Source organism: Folsomia candida, unplaced genomic scaffold, assembly GCF_002217175.1.
Source record: "Folsomia candida strain VU population unplaced genomic scaffold, ASM221717v1 Fcan01_Sc027, whole genome shotgun sequence".
Classification (NCBI taxonomy): domain Eukaryota; kingdom Metazoa; phylum Arthropoda; class Collembola; order Entomobryomorpha; family Isotomidae; genus Folsomia; species Folsomia candida.
Window position 1 is genome coordinate 475,251 of NW_019091219.1, and position 24,107 is coordinate 499,357.

At 36.7% G+C, this 24,107-nt stretch overlaps 3 protein-coding genes across 3 annotated transcripts; 1 reads left to right on the forward strand and 2 right to left on the reverse strand.

The window, feature by feature from the left end:
* Positions 1-607: 607 nt before the first annotated feature.
* On the reverse strand, positions 608-7,473 carry LOC118438890. Its single transcript, XM_035859714.1, has 7 exons — positions 7,276-7,473; positions 4,995-5,079; positions 4,001-4,525; positions 3,282-3,523; positions 2,379-2,905; positions 1,422-1,558; positions 608-1,336 (listed from the first exon to the last, which is right to left on the reverse strand). Exons 1-7 carry the CDS (start codon positions 7,338-7,340, stop codon positions 1,253-1,255), a joined length of 1,665 nt encoding a protein of 554 aa, XP_035715607.1. The 5' UTR covers positions 7,341-7,473; the 3' UTR covers positions 608-1,252.
* Positions 7,474-9,962: 2,489 nt separating this feature from the next.
* Positions 9,963-11,820, forward strand: LOC110859586. Its single transcript, XM_022108548.1, has 2 exons — positions 9,963-10,535; positions 10,588-11,820. The coding sequence occupies exons 1-2, from the start codon at positions 9,963-9,965 to the stop codon at positions 11,818-11,820; spliced, it is 1,806 nt and encodes a 601-aa protein (XP_021964240.1).
* A 9,042-nt stretch (positions 11,821-20,862) lies between these two features.
* Positions 20,863-23,503, reverse strand: LOC118438893 (cell division protein kinase 2 homolog). Its single transcript, XM_035859728.1, has 3 exons — positions 23,420-23,503; positions 22,922-23,272; positions 20,863-22,804 (listed from the first exon to the last, which is right to left on the reverse strand). Exons 2-3 carry the CDS (start codon positions 22,973-22,975, stop codon positions 21,935-21,937), a joined length of 924 nt encoding a protein of 307 aa, XP_035715621.1. The 5' UTR covers positions 22,976-23,272; positions 23,420-23,503; the 3' UTR covers positions 20,863-21,934.
* Positions 23,504-24,107: the final 604 nt, after the last annotated feature.

The window sequence follows — 24,107 nt, forward strand, 5'->3', positions numbered from 1 at the left end:
CGCAAAATTTTTGGGCTGAAAAATTATTTTCAAACTTACATACGTGTCTACAAGGCTGGTTAAATGTTTTTCGTAAATTTGTTTCGATACAAACAGGCGAACTCGTAATGAATACCCACATCCTTATTAAATAAATAAGTTGTTAAATGTATTGCTTAAATGTTCTGTAGAATGAACTATCAGTATATGGATGGAAAAATTCCTTGATGAAATTAGTGCACGTGGAGAAATTTGTATAAATAAATATTATCTACAGGTTAGAAATTCCGTCAACTGTCAGATAATAACAAGCCATTTTGGTAAATACATACATATGTGTGCATACACTCTAAGAAATCCGGTAATAAGTTCTTAATACCGCGTATTACCGCCTGTGTGGTACGATTAGGTATCACCATCAGCGGTAATATGGTAAAGCTCTACATACTACTATTTCTTCCACCAAGTGGTAACAAAGACTACATAGTATCTACCAGCACGGTAGAGCCATATATGTTTACCGCGTGGTAATAAAATTTCTTAAGTGTATGTACATATGTATCTGTTCTGCAATCTGCATGCGACAATTATCCATTTTGTTGGTTAAAATAGCTGTAGATATGTAATTACCAGGGACGTTTCTCCACAAAAATTAAACGAGGATATACAGTCTATAATCTTGTTTTTTTTTTATTCTCGAATATATATGAATCCAAAAGTTTTTGTTCAAGCTACATATTTATTAAAAATACAAAATATCCAGAACATGTGGAACTACAAATTACATACAATTTTTCCCATAAACCCATTAAAATAGCGGAAGACTAATTTAACTTTACAAAAACTTAAATTTGGAAAGTATCTATGTATTTCTTGATTAATTTGTTAAAACTCCATGCTAAAAAGTAATATCTATGTACATATTTTAAATGTTTCGTTTTGTCAATTGTCCTTTTTGCATTTGTAACTTTTAATTTTAATGACTTCTAGACGAAAATTACTAGTAATCAGTAATTTTTGACATGTCATACATACATACATATGATAACCCTTAAATATATACTTGGAGCTACATATTTACATAAGGAATGACGTATAGCGGTTGAGACTAAAAAATGCTTGCGAATTAAATATGTAACAATTTGTAAAATCATTAGAATTTTTTTTAAGTTGGGGAACATACCGGAAAATTTTTACAGAATGAAAAAGTAGAAAATAAATACATAACCGCCCTCTGCTAAATACCCGAGGCCATGATTCGTCTTCTTTCATCCTACACTCCAATCCTGAACTTGAACAGTGAAATATGTTTCGACACGAGGAAGGCGACAATTCTTTGGTCACATTCCTCCGCAAACTGTGAAATAAAAAAGTTTGGACATACGGAATTTTAATTGTATTAAAATTTTAATTATGTAATTATGTATGAATCGCAAGCTCACGGAAAAGTTTGAAATTTTGACATCTTCCAATTCATCCAGTGCGATAAGGACTGTCTCAAAGGTGGCCATTTCCTCCTCTGTGAACTCCTCGGTCATATTGTGTCTTTTGTGAGATCTGATTTCCAGAGTTTTCAACCCTGAAATTAATCAAGGGGGACATTTTATCAAATAAATTAACGTTAAATTTGATTAGCTATCGTAAAAAAATCGCCAAAATCACTACATTTCTTAATTCTGGAAATTTAGTTTGAAGTTCTAGATGACAATTTGTAGTCAACGATTTGATTAACGGTTCTGAGTTTTTTAAAGCCAGTTCCAATCTTTCGGAAGACTTCTTATATAAATTTCCGAGATTTTCTCATTTAAACAGTATCAAACTCTGGAGAATATTTATACTTATTAAAAATTGGGAACAACCTTCTCCACAAATTTGTCACCCAGAATTTTGAAATAAGTTTCCAGAGAAGAGAAATCGTTACTGAAATGAGAGAATCGTTTGATGAGGCGTGCAATCCAAAATTTCACCTTTATGCAAGTTCTATGCTAATTTGATCATGTAAACTTAATAAGTTAAATTTAATACCAACTCAATGCTATAATTTCTACTAATGAACATATATACATGTTCACATTCATTCATTTAATGATGAATGTATAAATTATTCATTCAATATTCAAATTTTTAATGAATATTGAATCAATATTTTATTTTTATTTTTGAATAAATGAATATTAAGTGAATATCTGCTCAATTCGTATGAATGAATAATGAATGAATATTTTTTTCATAATTCATTTTTTATCTACTCAATGCATAATACACAGGGAAAGTTGAGAAATTTACTTAATACTGTGAATTTTGAATTAAATGAATAATGAAGGAATGTTGAATAATGAATAATTAATCAATATTTTTTTTACAAATTATGAATGAATAACTATATATTTGCCACTCACTCTTATACAACTCTCCGCCACTCGCCAGCTCCCCGATGAAGTCCTCGTTACCAGCTGGATACGTGGGCACCGCCAAATTCAAATGTTTCAGCGCCCCCCAATCCGAACACCCCTGGAGGACGGTGCCCATACCCCACTTCATCGCGGAGAAGACCTCCGCCCACAAAATGTCCACGTGCAACCGCTCCACGTTCGGAAATGCGGTCTTCATCTCGTTCAAAACTCGCGGAATTATCAGCTCTTTCACCCTTAAATTCGTCACGCTTGCAAAAATCTTTCTCGATTTGCAAATCCCGGCCAAGAACTTGTCCAGGCAAGTAGACATTTTTAACAGTTTGCCAATCTCGAGCGATTTCAGGGCTGGCATTCCTTCCAAATTTTGAATGAGATCGTTCGGCTCGAAAACGTCGATAATATCGTTGCGAAAATTTCGCAATTTGGGAAATCTTTCGCCTAATTGGAATCCGGTACGTTTCAGCTCTTCGAAATCACAGGACATGTTTCTCTTAGCATCCTCGACATCATACCTGTTCAAGGATTGGTCTTAATTCAAATTTCAAAAATTTATAACAAATTATTCATTATTATTCATTAGTTCAAGATTTAAAAATAAATTATCATTCATGTTTTACTCATTTTATCTCAAATATCAGTTGATTAGATGATGGATTTTTCAATATGCACTAGATATAAATATAGCGAACAATAAGTAATGAATAAAATTATTCATTCATATTTCATGAATATATGTAAAATGAATAGAAATTTGGTCATTATTCATTCATTAATTCAAAAATTTTAAAATAGCATAAAATCATTATTCATGAATTTATCGAATGAATAGTTTATTCACTCTGTGTTAAATGAATGAATTTGAACAGGTGAGGTTTCTTGTTGGCATACCCAAAAGTTAGAGCGACGAGTTGTTCCCCCACTTGTCCCAACATCCTTGAGAGTTCGGAATTGCGCTGGATCGCGCGAGTAAGGTCGTCTGACCGCGCGTCATCTAGCGAGATCGCTAAGGAGTCGAGACATTTAGAATTTCCTAAATCCGGATAAAATCCGAGTGGAAGGGTGACCTCTCTCAAATTGGGCGAGGCGTTGATCACCAGTTGAATAAGCCTGGACAGTGGTGGGATGTCAACCTGTTCAAAATATATATCTTCATTCAAAATTCAATCTACCTGATAAAAAGTTTCAAAAGCAATTCATAATTTCAGATTTTGAGTCTAATAATTATTCGTTATTTGTTTTTTTGTTCATTCAATCTCAAATCCTCCTTATTTGATTGATTTCTCATGGCTTAACCATAGGGTGAAAAATGAATAACGAGTGAAATTATTCATTCACTCTTCACGAATTAAAAATGAATAAATATGTCATTCGTCCAAAAAATTTGACAAATGAGACACCAATTATTCATTAATTTATTGAATATTGAGTGAGTAATTTTTCATTCTGTATTACATAATCTGTACTAAATAAAGGGCCATTCATAAATTGTGTGTCTCAAAAGTAGCGTTTTTCTAGCCCCCATGAATATTGCAGCCTTAGACCTTCCCGCACCCCTTTCGCGATACGTAATTTATGAACGGCCCCTAAAATGAAAAGTTACTCATTACCTTCATCGAACTGACGGAGAACACCTCTAAAACGGATTTGAGTTCCAGTGGGACACATAAAATTGGGTTCCCGGCCACAACGGGAGCCAAACTCACGTCAATCTCCGTCCGACACGTGATCCTCAATTGTTTCAAATTCGGACACGAGTTTTTTAGAGCGCGATAAATTGAATCCAAACACCTCTCGTAGTCGATGGAAATGTCCAAAATTTGAATTTTGCCACTAAATTTGTCGCAAACGTGGGGGAATTTGGCAGCGAAGGAGTGGATTACAGGAAGCTCGGGGTATGAGTGACACGTGGCGTTGATCCGTTTCGCGAGACGGGGGTCGAGGGTGGAGCACATGTCGAAAAATGGGACCGGATCGTGGTCAGGATTTAGCTTCTTGCTTGGGTCAAGTTTGAGCGCGAATTTTGTATTTGGAAGGGAGAGGACCATGTCGTTCCAAAAGTGGGAAACGAGACGACAATTTTGTAACGGCGGAGATCTCTTGGCGGGGAGTTGTTTTAAGATTGTGGTCAAAATCTGGGGTAAATTAGAAATGACATCCGGTTAGTTTTAAATTTTACAGTTTTTACTCATTTTGTTTCTTAGGAGGGAGATGTGTGAGGTGGTAAACTCGGATTTTTATTAGACTAATTTTGAATTGTTCACGCTCGGAATCCGTATTAATCGTTTTAGAGAATGCATATTTTAAAAATATGCATATGCAAAAAAAATTTTATTTTTTTGTTAGAGGTTGAATTAAGGTCAAATTATTTTTTTTTTCAAAATGCTCTAACTTTCAGAGTTTAAACCCAATATTCGTACAGATTGCTTGAAATTATTATATTATCTGTTACTGAATTTTGAAAAATTCAAAAAACCTTAATTTTTATCCAATCAAAAATTTTTGAAAGTGGAATTTTTGTTAAATTTGAAATTAATCTTGTCAAAATCGGAGATAATCACCTTACACCTCTCCATTCTAAGAATATTTCGCAAATGTACGTACAATTGGATTACTTAGAGCGAGCTGTTGCTCATTTGTGTCTCTTTGAGGCTTGATTACCCCAGAGCCGATGTCAAGTAAAACTTCCCTGTTAAATAATAAGAAATGTTAAACTGTTTTGCATTTTTGTAAAATATGTAAACAAATACATATTTTTTTCGTTTTCGATATATGTATAATTAAAATACAAAATATTATGGGTTTCCATGTCAATCAACAAATTTGCTTCTTTACAAAAATCGGTGTAGTGAATGACCTGTTTTACATGACTGAACATATTTACATAAAATGCAAATTATGGACTGGTCACTGATTGAAAGTGTCAAGATTCCCCCTACTTTTTCAAGCACTTAAAAACTAATTTGAGGTGTGTAAAAAAGCATAAAAATTTGCAAATTTGACAAGCTTTCTAAAACTTAAAACAGAATTTGATTATCTCTTTTGGTTAAAAAATGACAGCACAAAATTTAGAGGAAGTGCAAAAATTAGTTTGCCACTCGGTCAAAAAAGTGTTTTTCTGGAATCGGAAAAAGGCTCCTGACCACCCCATTTTTCAAGGGATGCATCGGACAAAATTAACCATACATTATACAGATATAGGGATCGTGAAAATGTAAAATATTAAATTTGGCCTTGTCGACCTGTCACCCAGCAGACCAAAACCCTGACGAAAAACACGAAAAAACTTTTACAGAAAATCCCAACAGATCCGTGAGGGTTGCACCCAGACAACTAAAAATTTCAAAAACCTATCTGCGCAAGATCATAATCAATAAGTTGGGCTTCAAAACTTGCAACATTATAACCTCGCCAAAATATAATGAAGATAAAAAATCTGGGACTAAAACAGTTAGTGGAAAACTTGTTGAGAAAATGTTAAAGTCGACTACCAGAAGCTACTCGTCGTGGATCATGAAAACTACTGTGCATTTGACCTCGAAGCGTCAAGCCTGTAAAGTTATACTCATGTAGAAGTAAAAACGACGTTCGTTCGAAATATAAATTCAAACCCAAGGATAATTTCCAATGAAATACATAAAATGGCTGGCGATCGACAAAAATCGGAGCGTCTCAAATCCATTCGCTTCCACGAAGAATATGAACTTTGAACTTTAGTTTAAAGAGTCTGTCATGAAAAGATTGACCCCCTCTATCAAAAACAAACGCGTTTTATTTTGGTCTGAAATGGGTACGTGCTAGAATACTAAAATAGTGCGAGGGTACCATCGAGGGAAAAAAACTGATTTTGTCGAGAAAAAAGACATCGGTCCAAACGTACCTCAATGTCGGTCCATTGAAAGATTTTGAACATTAATTTAGAAACAATATACTCGGAAATAAAGGAGACCCAACAATTTTGAAAAATTTCTGCGGGGTATGGAGAAAACCATCATAGAAATTGATGAAACGAGTGGCGAAGCGTGTTAAATGTACAATGATGTATTTATGAAATTGTTTTATGTATTTTTGTAAATTGTTGAGTATGCGTCTAAGATTGCCCCGTGACGTGGTGGTGGTTGCCATGGTGACGTCAGGGTGGGATTTTGAGTGCGAGTCGTCATTTGTTATAAGTCGTAGTAAGTAAGTAGGTGGAAAAAGTCCACACAGTCGAGTTTTAGTCGTTGTCAAAGTCAGACATTTTGGATTTTAGTCGTCGTGGTAGGAAATCAAGAGTAAGAATTGTTAATTCTTTGTAATTGATGTCCACGATTAATTTGTCAATAGTAAGTCACCAATCAACTCGTGTTAGTGCAGAGCTCTGAATTGTGTTGACAATTTGATAATTTGTTGAAAATAAAATCCAGTTTAAGTAGATAAAATAATCGTATATTCACTCAGTCGCTTTCTTTAATTCCAACGAGCAAGGCACAATTAAATATTCGTAAAGACACTATACTTCGGGTAGGTGATAGCTTGGTTTTTACAAAGCGCTTATTAGGGGTGTTCGGCAAAGCCTTCTCTCCGTCGTCATGGGAGATGTATTTTAACCATTGAACGACTGAAAAACTTCGGTCTGCTCATGATTAGTGTTACGCAAAAGTTTCATGACATTTGATTGATGCATGCATTTTTTGCAGAGCAAAATAACTTGACACTTTCAATCAGTGACCAGTCCATACTAATGAACTGAACCTTTACTTAACAAGTTTAAAAAAAATATTTGAAAAAGTTATTTCATGAAAAAACGAAAAAATTTGATCGTAAACCTGGCCAGATACAAATATAGAGAAGCAACCTTTATAAAAATTGACGTGAATACCCACATTTTTATTAACGGACTTACACAACTTGGAATCCGATACGCATCCCGGTTTCTTCAAGGTGTCGATTTAAATTATAGGTAGACATGGTTGTTCTTTTTGACGGTTTCAGGAATAATTTACTTATAAACAGTATTTATCTAAATTTAATTAAATCAAATTTGAGTAGAAATATGTCCCCTTATTTAGCTTTCACTCGAGTCGAACATGTAAATACATGTGGTAAGAAAATCTCTGAAAAGAATGATAGAAAACCAGTTTCTTTATACATAAATAAAAACGGCTCCTGACCATATCTACGGAACGTTCATATAGGACGTCTTCAAAACGTGGGTGGGTGAGTGAGTTTGGGTCGACTATCTAACTCGTATTCAGCATAGCATGAGTAGGATGGGTGGGTGGGGTGAAAGTCTCTGTTCTTTTCTGATGACGTAATATATGAACGTCCCGTTAAACAACATCTTGTCCATGGGGGAGGTCAAGATCTTCTGGAGGGTTGGACACTCTCCGGCACATACATACATACGTAATTTGGAGCCTGTACAATAAAGAATAAAATAAAAAAGGGTACTTTTAAGAGCTCAGTTTGCCTCCGGCCAAGAGGCGCTTACACTGCACTCAACCCTTTCAGCAGGTGATGGGCATCATCTATGTAGAAGTTGCCCTTGGCTTCCCAATGCAGGGTAACTACACATCATGAGAAAAATTGACTATACTGGACAAACCTAAGAAACTAGTTAGATCTATTGGTAGTAAAGAAGTATGTGAGTGTATGGTGAAGATTATCCGACAAGTGTTTGTACAGATTATGTGCATATCTGTATTTCTCAGCTACATATGTAGTACTGACTCTTGCAACATCGGAAACACACATGGTAGCTTTGCGTCTAAAAATTGTCAGTTGATAGGGGTAGGTAAGTTGTTGCTTCGTAAACCAGGTGTATGTACATATGCAGGGCGAAAATATGAGAAGAAAAACGCGACATCATGCAGGAATAGTCTCATGATACATGAATGATATTAAATAAATAACAAATACATACATACATTGTTTGTAGACATTAAATTTGAGTAATACTGAATGAATTAATTAATTTATCAAATTTTCAATGATATGAATGTCCATGTATAAATGGATCGACAACTTATTTATATTTCCACCGGGTCTCGACGTTCTGTAGACGGTGAAAATGTTCTTTATGTATGTAAGGTTTGTATTTTAAAATTAGACCCTATTTTGCATGCATATGTATGTATCTTATGAAGACAAGGGTCAAATTACTTATACGCAAAATACAAACAATTATTAATGATTTGCGGACGTAAGCCACCCACCATAAGCCACCCACCAAAAGCCACCCACCAAAAGCCACCCACCAAAAGCCACTCAACAAAAGCCACTCCCCATAAGCCACACAAGGAAATAAGCCACCCCAGAAAAAAGCCACTAACCAAAAGCCACCTTCTATGAGCCACCGTAGGAAATAAGCCACTTCTAGAAAAAACTACTCTGATAATCAGCATCTTTATTAATAAACCGGGGGTTTGACTACGCTTAGTCCTTGTGTTTACTAAACAAGCTGGAAATTTAATATTTAGATTTTCAAAAATTTTCAACCTCAGCTAAAATTTGGGATGTGAGTGTACAGTTTGAGAAATCACTCAATATAATAATTCGCTTCGTGGCTGCGAGTTCGAATGGAGCGTAGCAAGTAAGTCGAGTTATGGCATTGCTCTCCTCATTACCACACGATACTACTACGCTCCTGTCCCCATACAAAACTACACCAGAATTTTGTTTCCCACTCTATGCTACCTGGATTTGGGGGAACTGTGCGTGCACCACATTTGGGTAAAATAATAATATCGGCCGGTTCTCGCTACTTAAGTGATGCAGTGATGCTAATGATTACTATTTAAAAACAAATATCTCATTTAACACCATTTGGTTTATATTTATTCATTGTGACAATAATAAAGTCAAGTGAATCCTTAATAGTTCAATTCTTTTCCGGATCTTTCTCGCCTGCCGTATCGCTGGAAAATGGTTCACCTTCCTTCTCGACATCGGCAATGGCAGAGTTATTTCCATCCTTAGATGAACCATCTTGATGCCCACCTTCTTTCCTGACATCACCATTGACAGATGTGTTTCCATCATGGACAGGATCTTCTAAAAATGAAATAAAAAGGTTTCTATTAAAAACTGAGTACGACAAAATTTGTTTTATTTTCCACTGATTACCGATTTGACTTAACACATCGTCCATCCCATCATCCAAAACACCCACCCCTACTCCTGAGGCTTCTCGAGCGTGTAATCTCGCCTGTTGCTCCCCTACAATTAAACTTAACTCCAAGTTTCTAGCCTCCAAGCGAGCAATTTTCTTCTCTTTTTCCTCCCTTTCCGCTTTAAATTGGAATTCTCTCTTCAATAGCGCCTGCTTCTGGATGCCGTCCATCTTTTCCTTCGCCACGGGGTTGAGCTGACGGCAAGACTGGCAATGTAAATGATCTTCTACAATACAAAAAAATCATTCAATCAGTGAATTTAATTTGTCCTGACCCCGCTTTAATTTAATTTGCTCTGAAATAGTTTACCATGTAAAAACGACTTGCAATTTGAACATCGTCCCCATCCATCATCTCGAAATTGCATGCCATCAGGCCCGGCCCGTCCCAGTATGGGACACCCGATCTATTCATAACTATGACGTGCAATCCCAAATGGGATGAAGTTATGGAAAATTTACAACCTGGTCAAACTCCGGAGTTTAGACCCGATTTAGTTGCGAGAGTATTTCACATTAAACTCAAGGAACTTTTAAATGATATTTGCAAACGTCATATTTTGGGCACACCAGTTGCAAATGTGTATGTTATTGAATTTCAAAAACGCGGGTTGCCACATGTCCACATTTTACTGATTCTAAAGGTCGACTGCAAACCTAAAGACCCTGAAAGGGTTAATAAATTGGTATCTGCTGAAATACCGGATATAGAAATTTGCCCAAGATTACATGCAATTGTAACAAGACATATGATTCATGGACCCTGCGGGGAAGATAATTTACATTCCCCGTGTATGGCGAATAGAAAATGCACTAAGAAATTTCCCAAACAGTTTCATGATGAAACAGTAATTGAAGGAAAAAGTTACCCCCTTTACCGCCGAAGAAATACAGGCGAGATCACAATTAACAATAAAAAAATTGACAATCGATGGGTTGTTCCATACAATCCAGCCTTATCTTTAACGTACAATTGTCACTTAAATGTTGAGGTATGTGCCTCTATTAAAAGTGTAAAGTACTTATTTAAGTATGTTTACAAAGGGCATGATTGTGCTAATATTACAATTCGTGAGGAGACTTCTTCATCATGATGAAATAAAAACATACATGGACTCAAGGTATGTTAGTGCGCCCGAAGGCGCCTGGAGATTGTTTGGTTTCGATATGCACGCTCAGTCGCATAGTGTTTGTAGATTGGCTGTTCATCTGCCAGGAAAACATAGCATATCTTTTAATCCCGATAACATTGCCGCAGCCTGTCAAAAAAATGAAGAAGGTCTAACAACCCTAACTGGATGGTTCCATCTCAACGGCATAACAAGTGCCGAAAACCAATGCCTGTATGCCGACACTCCAAAACACTTTGTCTGGGATAAGCAAGCTCGAAAATGGAAAGCTCGGCAAAGAGGTGGTGAAAAAACAATCGGCAGAATGTACTCTGTTAGCATTGCAAGTGACCCAGAGCGATATTATTTGCGTTTACTTCTTTTACATATTAAAGGTGCAACTTCTTTTGAAGATTTACGCACAATTGATGGCATTATTTGTGAAACATTTCGCGAAGCCGCAGAAAGAATGGGATTGCTGGCAAATGATGCAACTTGGGATAACACCCTGGCAGATGCTGTGCTTAGCAGCATGCCAACACAATTACGTCAGCTTTTTGCCATAATTTGTGTCTTTGGTTCCCCACCGAATGTTGACCAACTTTGGGATAAGTATAAAGAATATCTGTACGAAGATTACAGTCGTCACGCCAATCACAATTCTGAATGTGAACAATGTGAAAACCTTGCATTGCGTGATATTCAAGATACCCTTATTACCCATCGGAAACAATGCGAAGATTTCGGTCTCCGAACACCACCAGCAAATATTCCTTGCAATGTAGAAGATTATTTTGATGCGATAGCAGAGGAAGAACTCGGTGCAAAAATGGTCGAGTCTTTAAATCGAGCACAAAAGGCAAGTTTTGATCAAATTCTTGATGCCATGGCTGACGAAACTTTGCAAAGTCGTTGTTTCTTTCTTGATGGCCCAGGAGGTAGTGGAAAGACTTATTTATACAGAACTTTACTAAGCACTGTTCGTGGCCAGTACGAAATTGCACTTCCAGTTGCTTCCACCGGAATAGCTGCAAATTTATTGCAAGGTGGCAGAACTTATCATTCACAGTTCGAATTGCCTCTGAACCTTGATGAATCATCAACTTCAAATATGAGATTGACGTCTAAAGAGGCGGATGTAATTCGCAATGCCAAAATATTAATTTAGGACGAATCTACAATGGCTCCAAGTCTAATTCACTGCCCAAAACTAAGTGTCACAGGTCACAGATACAGTGAGACTTATCCGTGACAGGCAAACTGTCCAGCCAGATCCATCTGGCCGGCTGGATTCGACAATGGTGGCACTGGGAGGATTTGGTGAGAATCTGGTGGTCTTCTTGTGTATGTATGTACATATGTAAATAAGCACATGGGATCGTGCATTAAGGATTTACTTAATGCCTGAGAGCGACTGTATCATGGGTCAATTCACCATTTGAGGGGGAGGGGGAGGTGATAAAATTCTGTGAAAGTGGAAAACATGCTTTATGCACGGGGCCCTTCCAGGAGAATACTTTTCTCTGCTTAGTTGTTGAGCAAGGAGAAAGTGTTCTCTTCTTTTTTGGATCTCATTCTGCCTCATGCGTTTGTACATCGCCGTACTTTGTAAAATGGACTATTTTATTGACTGCATCAAGTTAAGTTTTTTATGAACACGTTTTAAAAATTAAATTTTGAAAAACAGGCCGAGACAATGAGTTTTATATTAAATACATACTTCTCAATCTAGAAGAAAGATGAGATAGTGTTGAAAGATCAGATATGTTTGGGAGGGTTATTAAGATGTTTGGCAAAAATGGGGCATTTGGGAAAGGTGAGATATTTGTGGAAGATGAGGCATATGGGAAAGATGAGATACTTGGGAAAGATGAGATATTTGAGAATATGAGATATTTTTGACAGGTGAGATATTTATGGAAGATGAGACATTTGGGAAAGCTGATAAATTTTCGAAAAGTAAGACACGCAATGGTGAAGCCTTTGTAATAGATGAGATCTTTTGCCGATGAAATGACATACACACGTTTGTACCTATGTATCTGGGAAAGATGATATATTTTAGAAGGCTGAGGCATTTGTGAAAGACGAGATTAGATATTTGGGAAAGATGAGATCAATATTTTTGTGAAGTGTAGCCTACGAACGCCAGATAGCACTTCTAGGGGTTGGTGAGACACATCTTCTCCATGGTTTCATCCTCCCTTCGTCTTCCCCTACCTTTCAAAACAAGGACATATTTCGAAGAAAATATGTGCCACTTTTATGACACACTCATCTCCTCGTTTGATCATGCACTTCTGCAAAGAATTGAGATCTCCACCAAGATAACCTTGGACTGAATTAGATCTTCCTGGGTGAATCACAGCTATTCTTTTACATATCTGACAAGTAGTATGACATCTACTTTAGAATCATCTCATTCAGGGTGAGAAGTGAATAAATCTAGTTATTTTTTAGGGAGGTGAGTACATAAAAGCGAGGGGAGCAAAGATGGGATTTTTACAGTAAGCTCATCTGAGGAGGAATTGAATCCGGGTAGCACAACAACATTTCCCCGAATTCGGTGGGGTCATGCGACAAGAATGGGGTACGTTAAGGGGTGGAGCGCTAAGGTATGGATTTTTTGATATTTCATGTGATATACATCGTAAAATTTCCAGACTTTCGTTAAACCGTAGAATTGGAGACATTCTTTATGCATGACCCGCATCATCCAAACCTGCTTTTATGTACCTGTTGACTACTCGCTCACGTTGCTGAAGTTTTCTGTCTCACATTTTGAGCAGAAAGGATACATGCATGCGTGTCAATTTGTAGTTTTGGATTTCACTGTGAAAGTAGTAGATACATTTCTTCCCACCTTTGCAAATACGTGGATGGACTAATTTTTATCAAAATATGTCCGAAATTATAAATTGGGACGAATTGAGATGTCAATCAATTACGTAAATATAACGTAAATAATTAATTTGTCTCGTTAGAAATTGGTTTGTCATATCGTGTAAGAAAAAGGAGAAATGATTTTGACCGGTATAATTAAATATCCTGTAGAATGGACATATTTCACAAAATAATGGCATATTTCCAGAATGTAAGATTTGTCATTACTGCCATCAATAGTTTTGATCACTGTAAATGTATAGATAAGTAGTTGATATTTAATCCCAGTTAGAAAATAGCGTGAAGACGTATTTTTAGAGGTTTAGAAATAATTTTGTTAAAAAAAATACGTTTCAATATTTTTAGAGAAGTATTTTAAACTGCATTTTTATTGTATCTAAAATACATACGTATTTTGTCTTTCGAACACAATAATAACAAAATGTATTTTAATTTTATATTGGGAAACTTAAATAAATATATAATTATCTACTTAATTTTGTACTTTAAGTTACATGTATTTCCTTACGTCAAATGTACTGTACATACATTTTTATTAGTACATATGTATGTATGCTTCAGATCCTGTCTATTTCGCGTAAATATGCACGCTTACAATGCGATAGCGTGAAATGCAGCTTTCCGAGTTTCCTGAAATTTTAAAATTATGTGGTCCATGTCAGTACAACAGACGTTTCATGAGGAGTTTGTGCGGTGGTCAGAATTTGTCAAAATATTTGAGGTCAAAGTTGACAAAATGGGCGATTCTTACCAAGCGGAGGAATCAAATTCTCCGCTTGGTAAGAATTGCCCACTCCCATTCAATTCGAAGGGAGCAATCACACGTTTTTAAACTTTGACCTCAAATAATTACACAAATTCTGACCATCGCACAAACTGCTTTGTTGTATTGACTTGGACCACATAATTTTAAAATTTCAACCAAATCTGAAGGTTACCCTTCACACCATCGCATTGTCAGTTATTAGTATACAAGCTGCCGAAGATATTTAAATGCCACACCGCCTCCGCCACATGCTTAATACATAAGCCGTTGGCGTTGATATCTTGCATTTACCGTTAATCAATAATCAATATAAATCTTTAACTGTTCACTTACTCACATTTTAACTATAATTAAAAAATACAAGGAAATATATTGGGTATAAATATAAACGTAAATTGATTCTTATCGCCTAATCCTAGGACTATGTATGTATGTACGAACATATGCTCGACTACACATTATTTGGAAAAGCAGCCTGACAGGGACATTTTTCGGTCGCCGAATGAGCCATAAATGAGCGGATTTATGGCAGAATTCATCATTGCTAGGACGAAAAGACCTTCTTGAATCCATCTCGGGACGGAGGACAAGGCGCTGGCACGATTTACCATGTACCTGCACAAAAGTCAAAATGATTCACATGAGCAACAATAAATCGTTGCAAATGAAGTGTAACAAAGAGGTGAAGCGACACGGTCATGGCACGTCAAAAGTATGTCTATTTCTGAAATCCTTGCTCAAAACCACGTATAAAATGATAAAGACGAAAGGGGGGACACGTTTGACACTTGGCGTCATCTCCGTGGCTCCGTGACCCTCATCTTCGAACTCATCCGTGCTTCAAAAATTATAAAGTTGATGGCGAAAACTATATAACAAAATTCGAATCCGTTCTAATATTATCGTGGATACGGACAGAGGGGCGGATGAACAGACAAGACATTTCCATAAAGGGATTTCGCTTATTAATCAAAACGGGGAATTCGAAATATGCAAAAAAAACCTTGATTCTGTTAAGATTTATACAGCTAATTTTTAATAATTGGATTGCACGGAGTTTATTTAGTGGAACAGTCGAAAATAAAAAAGCTAATTTTTATGCGTCGTAATTAATGTGCGTCCCTTTACTTATCTACTTACCATAAGGTCATGACGACATATGGCGTCCAGCAGAGGAGAAACGTGGCTAGAATGATAAACGTTGTCCGGAGCGTTTTCACCCTGGCCCGTGCCAGAAGTCGGCCCCCTGCCTGATTCCGTCGCAGAAATGGAGGTGATCGACCCCTCTCCGACTCCGAAGGTGATACCAGGTCAATAACAAATAGTCGTGTTGGATCCAATTGCAGGCCGTGGGGCATTTCCCCTGGGAAAATTGGGTTCCCGGATACTATTTCTGGCTGAATTGCGTCAACATCTGGGATAATTGAAGTAATCGGAAAGTTGCCATGAATTTTAGTCGTGTACTGATCTTCGTCTTGCTGAGAGGGAGTTACTGATCTGTGTTCATCTAATAAAGGAAAAAAATGAGAATTTTTTGAGATAAGTAATGTTTCTGAGAAGTTTTGTTTTCATGTTAATGTCGTTGGGTTACAACAATTACCTATATATTAATAATATTAAAATGAATTAGAAAAAAAAAGTTCTTCATTAAGGGGGGAAATACTCGCTGTGCTACGATTTTGAAGTATGAAAAATTAACATAGAATAATATTAAATAGATTCATATTCCGTGACAATATTAGGGGCGCACTTAGCCAGTTTTGTTAAGATACAAGTCTAAATGTGCGAATTTTTCGCTAATTTTGAGTTTGGCCTAAAACTAGTCAAATACTACTGGAATTACTTCGAAAGATTATTTTGGACAAAATTTTAGCCCCTGTCACGAGTTCCGACCCCTGTTGTCCAATTGGTTGACCTTTAATTACATTCTCCCTAGAGGATATGCATGCATAATTTATGTCACAAAGAAATCGCAAATTTCTAGATCCCCCTTTAACGTATGTCACATATCTATGTAGGCACGAGCCCTCGACCTTTTCCCCCAACTCCCTCTTGCGTGACATAATTTATGGACGGTCCCCGGTTACGATCACGATCGAAATATGTAAATATGCAGCGTTTTAAGTTACCCCGTAGCGTAGCTTGTAAATATGGACCGGATTCGTTAATTAAAATCAGTTTAAGATTTACATATTTATTCCGAATGTTGTAAACTAACAGGAAATTTTGTTAAATCGTCCCTTCGAATTTCGCTTAGTTTTTCGCTTACGTCCTGATAAGCCAGCTCTCGGTTAAGTGCAACCGGGAAGTGGTCGATTAGCTCCAGTCGGAACAAAATTTGGCAATTGTCATAATTTCTGCGATGCTATCGATTTAAGCGAAATTTGCAGCGTATATTTGTTCGTTTGCCGGAAATCCCCCACTAATTTTTAATTTTCTTAAGACTGCCAAAGAAGCGATTAACAAAGTGGCGACACTGACCTAGAAGCGATTGTGTTGATACACCCCACTTCCATATTAATGGTCCATCATCTGAGGTCCATCGTCCATCGTCGTCCTTTGGTCTGGCCTTTTAAATTTACCTGCCGAAAATTCGAGTTTTTTTTTCTTAAAATTCTCCGAAAATTCGAAGGACACCACCCGGTCCTTGGGTGGTGTCCTTCGCATCGAATATTTTACAGAGGATGCTCCCATACGTGAAAATGATGACCGTCACGGGAAGAAAGTAGACCATGGAGAGGGAAAATATACTATATGTCAACTCTTGCGCTTTATTCCGAATTATAAACGAGGCTGCGACACATTGCTGGAAGCTGACTTAATTCGTGAAATGAGGCGGGTTCAGGGAACAAGGTCGTGGTGTTATCGGGTAATTCGAATCCCCGGTAATTTCGAAAGGGTTCTCCGCCATCTTGAAAGACGGAGGTGCCCACGATGGCGGAGTATTTGAAGTGAGGCATGCTGTGACGGGGTTGTTGGGGAGAAAGTTGTGTCCAGTGTGAGAGGCAGAGCTCAACTGTTGGGTTTTAGAAAGCGTGGGAAAATTTGTGTAACAAGCGAGTTAGTTGTGACATGTACATTAGGGCATGAAATGTGTACAGTCAATGGAACAAGTATAGGCACCACCCACGCAAGCTACCTAAAATTGCCTATAACTTTGGAATGCATTATCAAATTAGCATGAAACTTTGTACACATTTAGCAAATCTAATGTAGTGTTCGATTATAATCATGTTTTATTGATTAAAATTGGATAAACATAGTTTTTAAATAATTTGTTGGAAAATATATAAAATTAACCCGCAAAAAGTATTGGCACCCTATAACTTATAAAATCATAAATCAAAGAATCGCCAATTTTATTACGTCACACTGCTTCTAATGTTACGTGGCACCTCCCCTCGACGCAATAAGAGCATAAATAGACCGTTGAATTGATTCGACAAGTTTCTTTATAACGCTTTTCTATATGTCTGCCAAAACTTCTTTCGAACTTTCGACAAGCTCGTTTTTCGACGATTGGTTTCCCATCAGTCCCTCTTTTCTCAACCCGGACAATCAGAATCACATCGGGAGACTGTGCGGCCAACGAAAGAAACTTAACCTTTTCGGTTTCCAAAAATGTGCATCGATAATTTGGATGCATGTTTTGGGGCTACTGCATTTTTGGAATATGAAATTCCTTTCTAGGTTAGGTTTTTGTCAAATGTTTCAAATTATCGCTTATAATGATTACTTAGACCTCCCTGGTCATGATTTTGTCGATAATTACCAGATAACTATGCCCGACCTAGTCATTTAACCCCAAACCACAATCGATCCTACGCTGTGTTTAACTGCCATATGCACATATTCGTTTTTGTGAGCCTTTTATCACATCCGCCAGACTTGGACCATTCAATTGGCTCCGAATAACTAATACTGGCTTACGTCGAAGCAGCAGACCCTTCTTTACTCAATGAAAGTCTATTTAGGGTGATATTGACCCTATTCCAATTTATTGAGCTTCTTCGTTTTGAGGACCCTCGCGTTTGTCGGGCAACTGGACCCTGAAACCCCATGGCATGATTTTTTATTGATCACCATATTGCATGATCTGTTGACCCCACAGTTCGTACTCAAATTCAACATGATTTTGGAGGTTGAAATATTCCGATCTCGAGTGATAGTTTGCTTGATTAATCCGTTGATTTTAGGATTAGGCGGCTTTTTAGCCGGATCATAAGAAAGCAGGAACTAAAATGATTGCTTCATGTCCTTTGGCTACATTTCGAATAGTAAATATCACGGAGCATGTGTCCTGTCTGAGTTTTCGATATCCAAGCTTGTTTGAGAAGGAGGCAAGATTATTTCTCGCTCCGCCAAAAATAGCTCGTTTGGTGTCGCAATTTTGGCTGTAGACAATACCAATCTGGACTTACGAAGCAGATAAAGTTATATTTTGTGATCTGATTAACTTACCGTGACAAAAGGCAGAGGTTTATCGTTATAAAAATTTCGCTCAAATAAGTAAGACATAAGGTGCCAATACTTTTTGCAGGTTCCAACCTGACGTGTTCGTGTCAAAATCAGAATAACGTTACGGTTATATAATTTCAGTCGGGAACATGATTATAATCGAACACTACATTAGATTTACTAAATGTGTACAAAGTTTCATGCTAATTTGATAATGCATTCCAAAGTTATAGGCAATTTTAGGTAGCTTGCGTGGGTGGTGCTTGTTCCATTGACTGTAAATATGGGTGCGTGAGAGAAAGTGGGGTAAAATTGGATCCTTTTGTTGCTCAATATTATTAGATCGCCGCCTTGATTAGCATGAAAGCTATTGAAAGCATCTTGTCGGTGTGTCTTAGAACAATCATTTTGCATTAATGATTCAATACCAGAGTGTGCGTGGCCAGATGGATCTTCCTGCGTTAATTTACCCCTATTCTTTTTTGCCGATCTACTCACTAATGGGATTTTGCATAAATCATGTCTCCAACTCAGCCGGTGGAGGATATGTATCAAATCTTGTCCTTGTTCACAATTGGAGAAGACGAATAAAATTCGGTCACAGGTTCAAATACAACGACCTGTTTGAACCCTCTTTCTTGGGCTATCATACTTTGAAAGAAATTAATAGAGAGCGAGAGACTTTTAGAATTACATTAAATCACAGATTTGTCAAGTAAGAAATTATACCCACTTATGCATAATTATAATTACGAACTAAGTAATTACATACGAGAAGGAAGAGAAGGCAACACTCACGTCTCCGAGTTTTTCAGGTGAATCCTGCTTAGCTGAATAATACTAAATTAATTAATGAATTTATCAAATTTGTAATTCTATGTGTCTACATATCTCCATGAAAGATGGATGGGAAACCTTATATTTTCACCAGGTCTTGACGTTCTGCAAAGGGAAGGCTGGTGGTATATATTCATTTACGGGTAAAATGTTCTTTATGTCCGGTATGTACTTATTGTAAAATTAGATCCTTCTTGTATACATTTATTGTTAAGAAAAGGGTCAAATTATAAAATACAAAGCATTATTAAATCACTGCCAAAAATTTAATGTCACAGATTCAGCAAGGTTTTTATCAAAACTCTCCAAGCAGATCCATCTGGTCGTCTGCAGCGAATGGATTCGACAAGTTTGAGATTGGTGGCACTGGGTGAATCGGGTGGTTTTCTTGAGTATACATGTTCATAAGTATGTGGGATCGTGCATTAAGCATTTCCTGATTGTAGTTCATTTTCCACAAAACAACACAAAAAATCGTACAAGAAAAATCAAAACTAAAAGTGAAAATGTATTTTACTATTTGTAAAAAATAGTAACTTGTTTCCTCGCAATTGAATAAAGTTCAGGAACAAATCTGGTCTCTTGCAATCTTGTTTTTGGACATATGATATGTAAATATGTGTATGTGTAAACATGTAGATAAATATTAAACAAAAAAATTATAATAGAAAAATACTACATTACGCATATAAACTATTTTTAATACGAGCTAAAAAATGAATTAATGTCCTCTAAAACAGAAAGTATATAACAGAATGTAAACTTCCATAAATAAATGTTTAATTAAGAAAAATACAAAAGTATTTTAAAAATATTTATACTCTTATATTCAGTAAGTTATGTATTAAAGGTTTCGTGGTAAAGATAATAATTCTTCTTACAATTTGGTAGTCATATTTATTTACTGATTTATAGATAAATTATAACTGACAAACTTTTTAAATTTACCTTGTTGTAAATTTGGGAAAATTTAATTTGCCAGGTTAATTTTGTATTTCGTAATTGCGGAGAATGTGGACTAGTCCAGAGCTTTGCATCCGGTTAACTTAGCTGATTAGAAAATTAGAAAATTGATAAATTATTATAAATACAGATTAAGTTAAAAGTTAAATTCATTGCCAATAATTTCTTGTCCGGAGAAACATGTACCAGTACGCTTGACATACATATGCCATTTAACATGATAATAAATGATAATAAAAATAACATGATACTAAATTTGTATGTAATAAGAAGGTAAGAAAGCTTAATTGGTAAATGATTTATTATTTATTAAAATTTATGACCTGATGAAGGTATCTCTATGTGCCGAAAGTTCGTCAATACATTCAATTTCAAAAATATGTCCACCACGCCGATCAATCTAATTATATATGTAAATGATTTATTTAATACTTATAAAAACTTGTCAAAGCAGAAGTAAGATTAGGTTATTTTCTTCTCCACCAGTAAATATTTCCTTTCACACGGCATGACATAATCTGAATAGTCGTCGCCTATAAATAAATATTTGAAAATGTTTATGTTAATGCTAGTACTTGCACTTCCTCAAATTTTGAAGCGATACGTTGAACTTTGTGAGTCGCTGTAAGAAATGAAGCATTGCAATTCTTTAAAACTACCCCATTGGAATCGGAGTAGATATAAATTTCTTCACCTCCATCCACATCTGTTAGTGTAGCGTTGTTGCCATGGATATAAACTGAATTGAATATGCTGCTGCTTACTATACAATTGTTGGATGTGATGAAAAGTTCCGGCCTTGAATTTTGAGTGTTATAAGCCGTATAATTTTCGATTTGGTTGAAGTGTGCAAATTCCTCAAATTTAACAAGTGACTCACGATTCCCTCGGTATTTTCCCAGATCGAATTTGATTTCGCAGAACTTATTATACCCACCTGACGAGATAATACAATATTTAGCATTTTTAGCTGTGATATCCGATATGGTATTTGATGATCCACTAACACGTACACAATAACTTGTGACTCCATCAAGCATAATGCTACGCAATTCATTCTGGGAACCAGATATATTTATACCAACCCTAGCCTCAGAAATATTCACCTTATCAAATTTATTGTCACTACCAGATATCTTAATACACTCTTTTGCCCCGGAAAGAAACACGTCACGAAAACAGTTTTTGCCACCCTCAACCCTTAAACAAGTAGATCTTGGATCGTCTTGAATTTGCGTAATTTTAACATGTGAAATGTTGTGGTCCGTTCCATGCACGACAAGAACACTTGCACGTCCATCAAGTTCCAATACAGTGTTTTCTCCCTTCCCAATAATCGTGATGCTTTTGCCTTTCAAGGTAAAGTGTCCGACATAGATTTTTTAATTAACTGGATCGTCGATCCTGGTTTTGCGGTGGATAAAATATTATGTAGTTCCATCTCATCCCGTGCAATCAGCGGGAAGTTCCAAATGTTTTCTACTGAATAGTGTTGTTTTAAATCACAGAACATGAATTCAACGAATTGTTTGTTAATTTGATGTATATCTTGTAGCCGATCTGCTTCTTTCCTTTTCGTTAAGGCTATAACGAGATCACGTAACCCGAACGTTTCTGGCTTTACGGTAACCAAGGTTTCGTCCTTGTCGATAGTAAGGCCCTGGAATAATCTATGCCTCTCTTCTGATTTAATGAGCTGGGCTACCTCCCATATTATTAATCCCAACGAGTAAAGATCGGTTGAAAAGCTGTATTCATTACTTTGACTCTCAGGGGCCATGTAGTGGACCGTTCCTCTCCAACTTGTGAGAGAATCTGTTCCGCTTTTTTCAGAATGTAGATATCGACAAAGACCAAAGTCTCCGATTTTCACGGGAAGTACAAATCCTGGCTGGGAGAACATCACATTTTCTGGTTTAAGGTCGCGATGTAAGATTTTATGTTTGTGCAAATGGGCAAGTCCATCGATAAGGTTTTTAATGATGGAAAATTGTTCGTGAAGAAGGGTGGGACCTTCGATTTTACCTGGGTGGTTGAGCCATTGTCTTAAATTTTCACCGCACAGTTCCATCTGGAGACAACGTAAATTTAAATACGTCCCGTGCTTCAGGGTTAGAAGGAGATTATTTCGGATCACGATTTCTTTAACGGTTTTAAGGATACGTTCCGGTAATACGTCGTTGAACCGAGATTCAGTAAAGCTGCCATCAAGCACAGCGATGACCTAGATATGTCAGAGAAAAAACGTGTCACTACAATTTTCAACTTCCGGTCGATTATACTTATGGTTATGGCTGTAAGATAGAAATACTTTTAGAATTTAGAGAAAAACAATCCTCACCTTTACAATATTCTCATGTAGTGGTAGCGTTGTGGCGATTTTACACTCTCGCATAATTAGTTTCCACTCATCGTGAGGTTGCTCGCTTCCAAGTGAGGAAACTGAAGAAGGAGATTCCCGCCAAGCGCGGAAATAGAAATTTTATAGCATGGTTGGAATTGTTCCGTATATCTGTAGCTTTCATGACGAGGCCATACGCTCCATGTCCCAGGCTTGAGTCCATTCGAAAGAAAGATAGCTCGTCCTCATCGAGATTTTCATTATTTTGAAAAATTTGATGCGATGCCATTTCTTTAGACTTTTTGGAAACGAGGATATCAGATGGATAAAAACCTTCTTAGAAGAGTTGACCTGGATCAAAGATATAAATTTACACAAAATTTTGTTAAAACCCAACTTTGTTTTACCACAAAAAAATATATAAGCATGCACATAAAATATACATTTACCCCAAAAGTTCAATATATGTATATGTATTTTAATAAAATTTCGACTTACCGTAAAATTTATAAATCATCATCAGTTGGAAAGAATTATTACAAAATAGTTGCTCCTTCGCAGTTGTATGCATGTCTACGTGGCTGGTTTGTACGGCGATAAGCTTGCTCATAGATCTTATCATATAGATTTGCCGTTGACTCTTATCATGCAGTACAGCCTTGTAAAGTAATGTGCATATTAAATCATATATGTATGTATTTATGTAGGTGATACGGGACTTAATACGCTTAATACACATATCCTGTAGCATTCAACCTGTTGAACGAAAGGCCAGGCAGATCCATCTGCGTGGAGCCTTTTTAGTCAATAAATGTGATTCTCATCAGATTGGGTGGCTTTGGATGAATTGGATGGACAGGTGAAGCTGCACGGGTTCCTTTTGTATATAAGCATAGGATCGTGCATTAAGGATGCCCTCAAATCAAAAGAGCGGCGGCGTCGTGTTTTGTCCTTGTTTTATAGTTACCTCACAATTTGAGGACAGGGGGGGGGGCAGGTAAAATTCTGTGAAGATGTAATACATGCTTTATGCACGGGCCCCAGGTAGGGGAGTTTCGTCTTCGATTTGAGCAGGGAGTTTTCAGAGAGAGTTTTCAGTTTTATCTGTAAAAAACACCTCGTGTCAGCGTTCCAAAATACCCTGTCTCAACCTTCCCAAATATCTCGTCTCATCTTTCCCAAACAT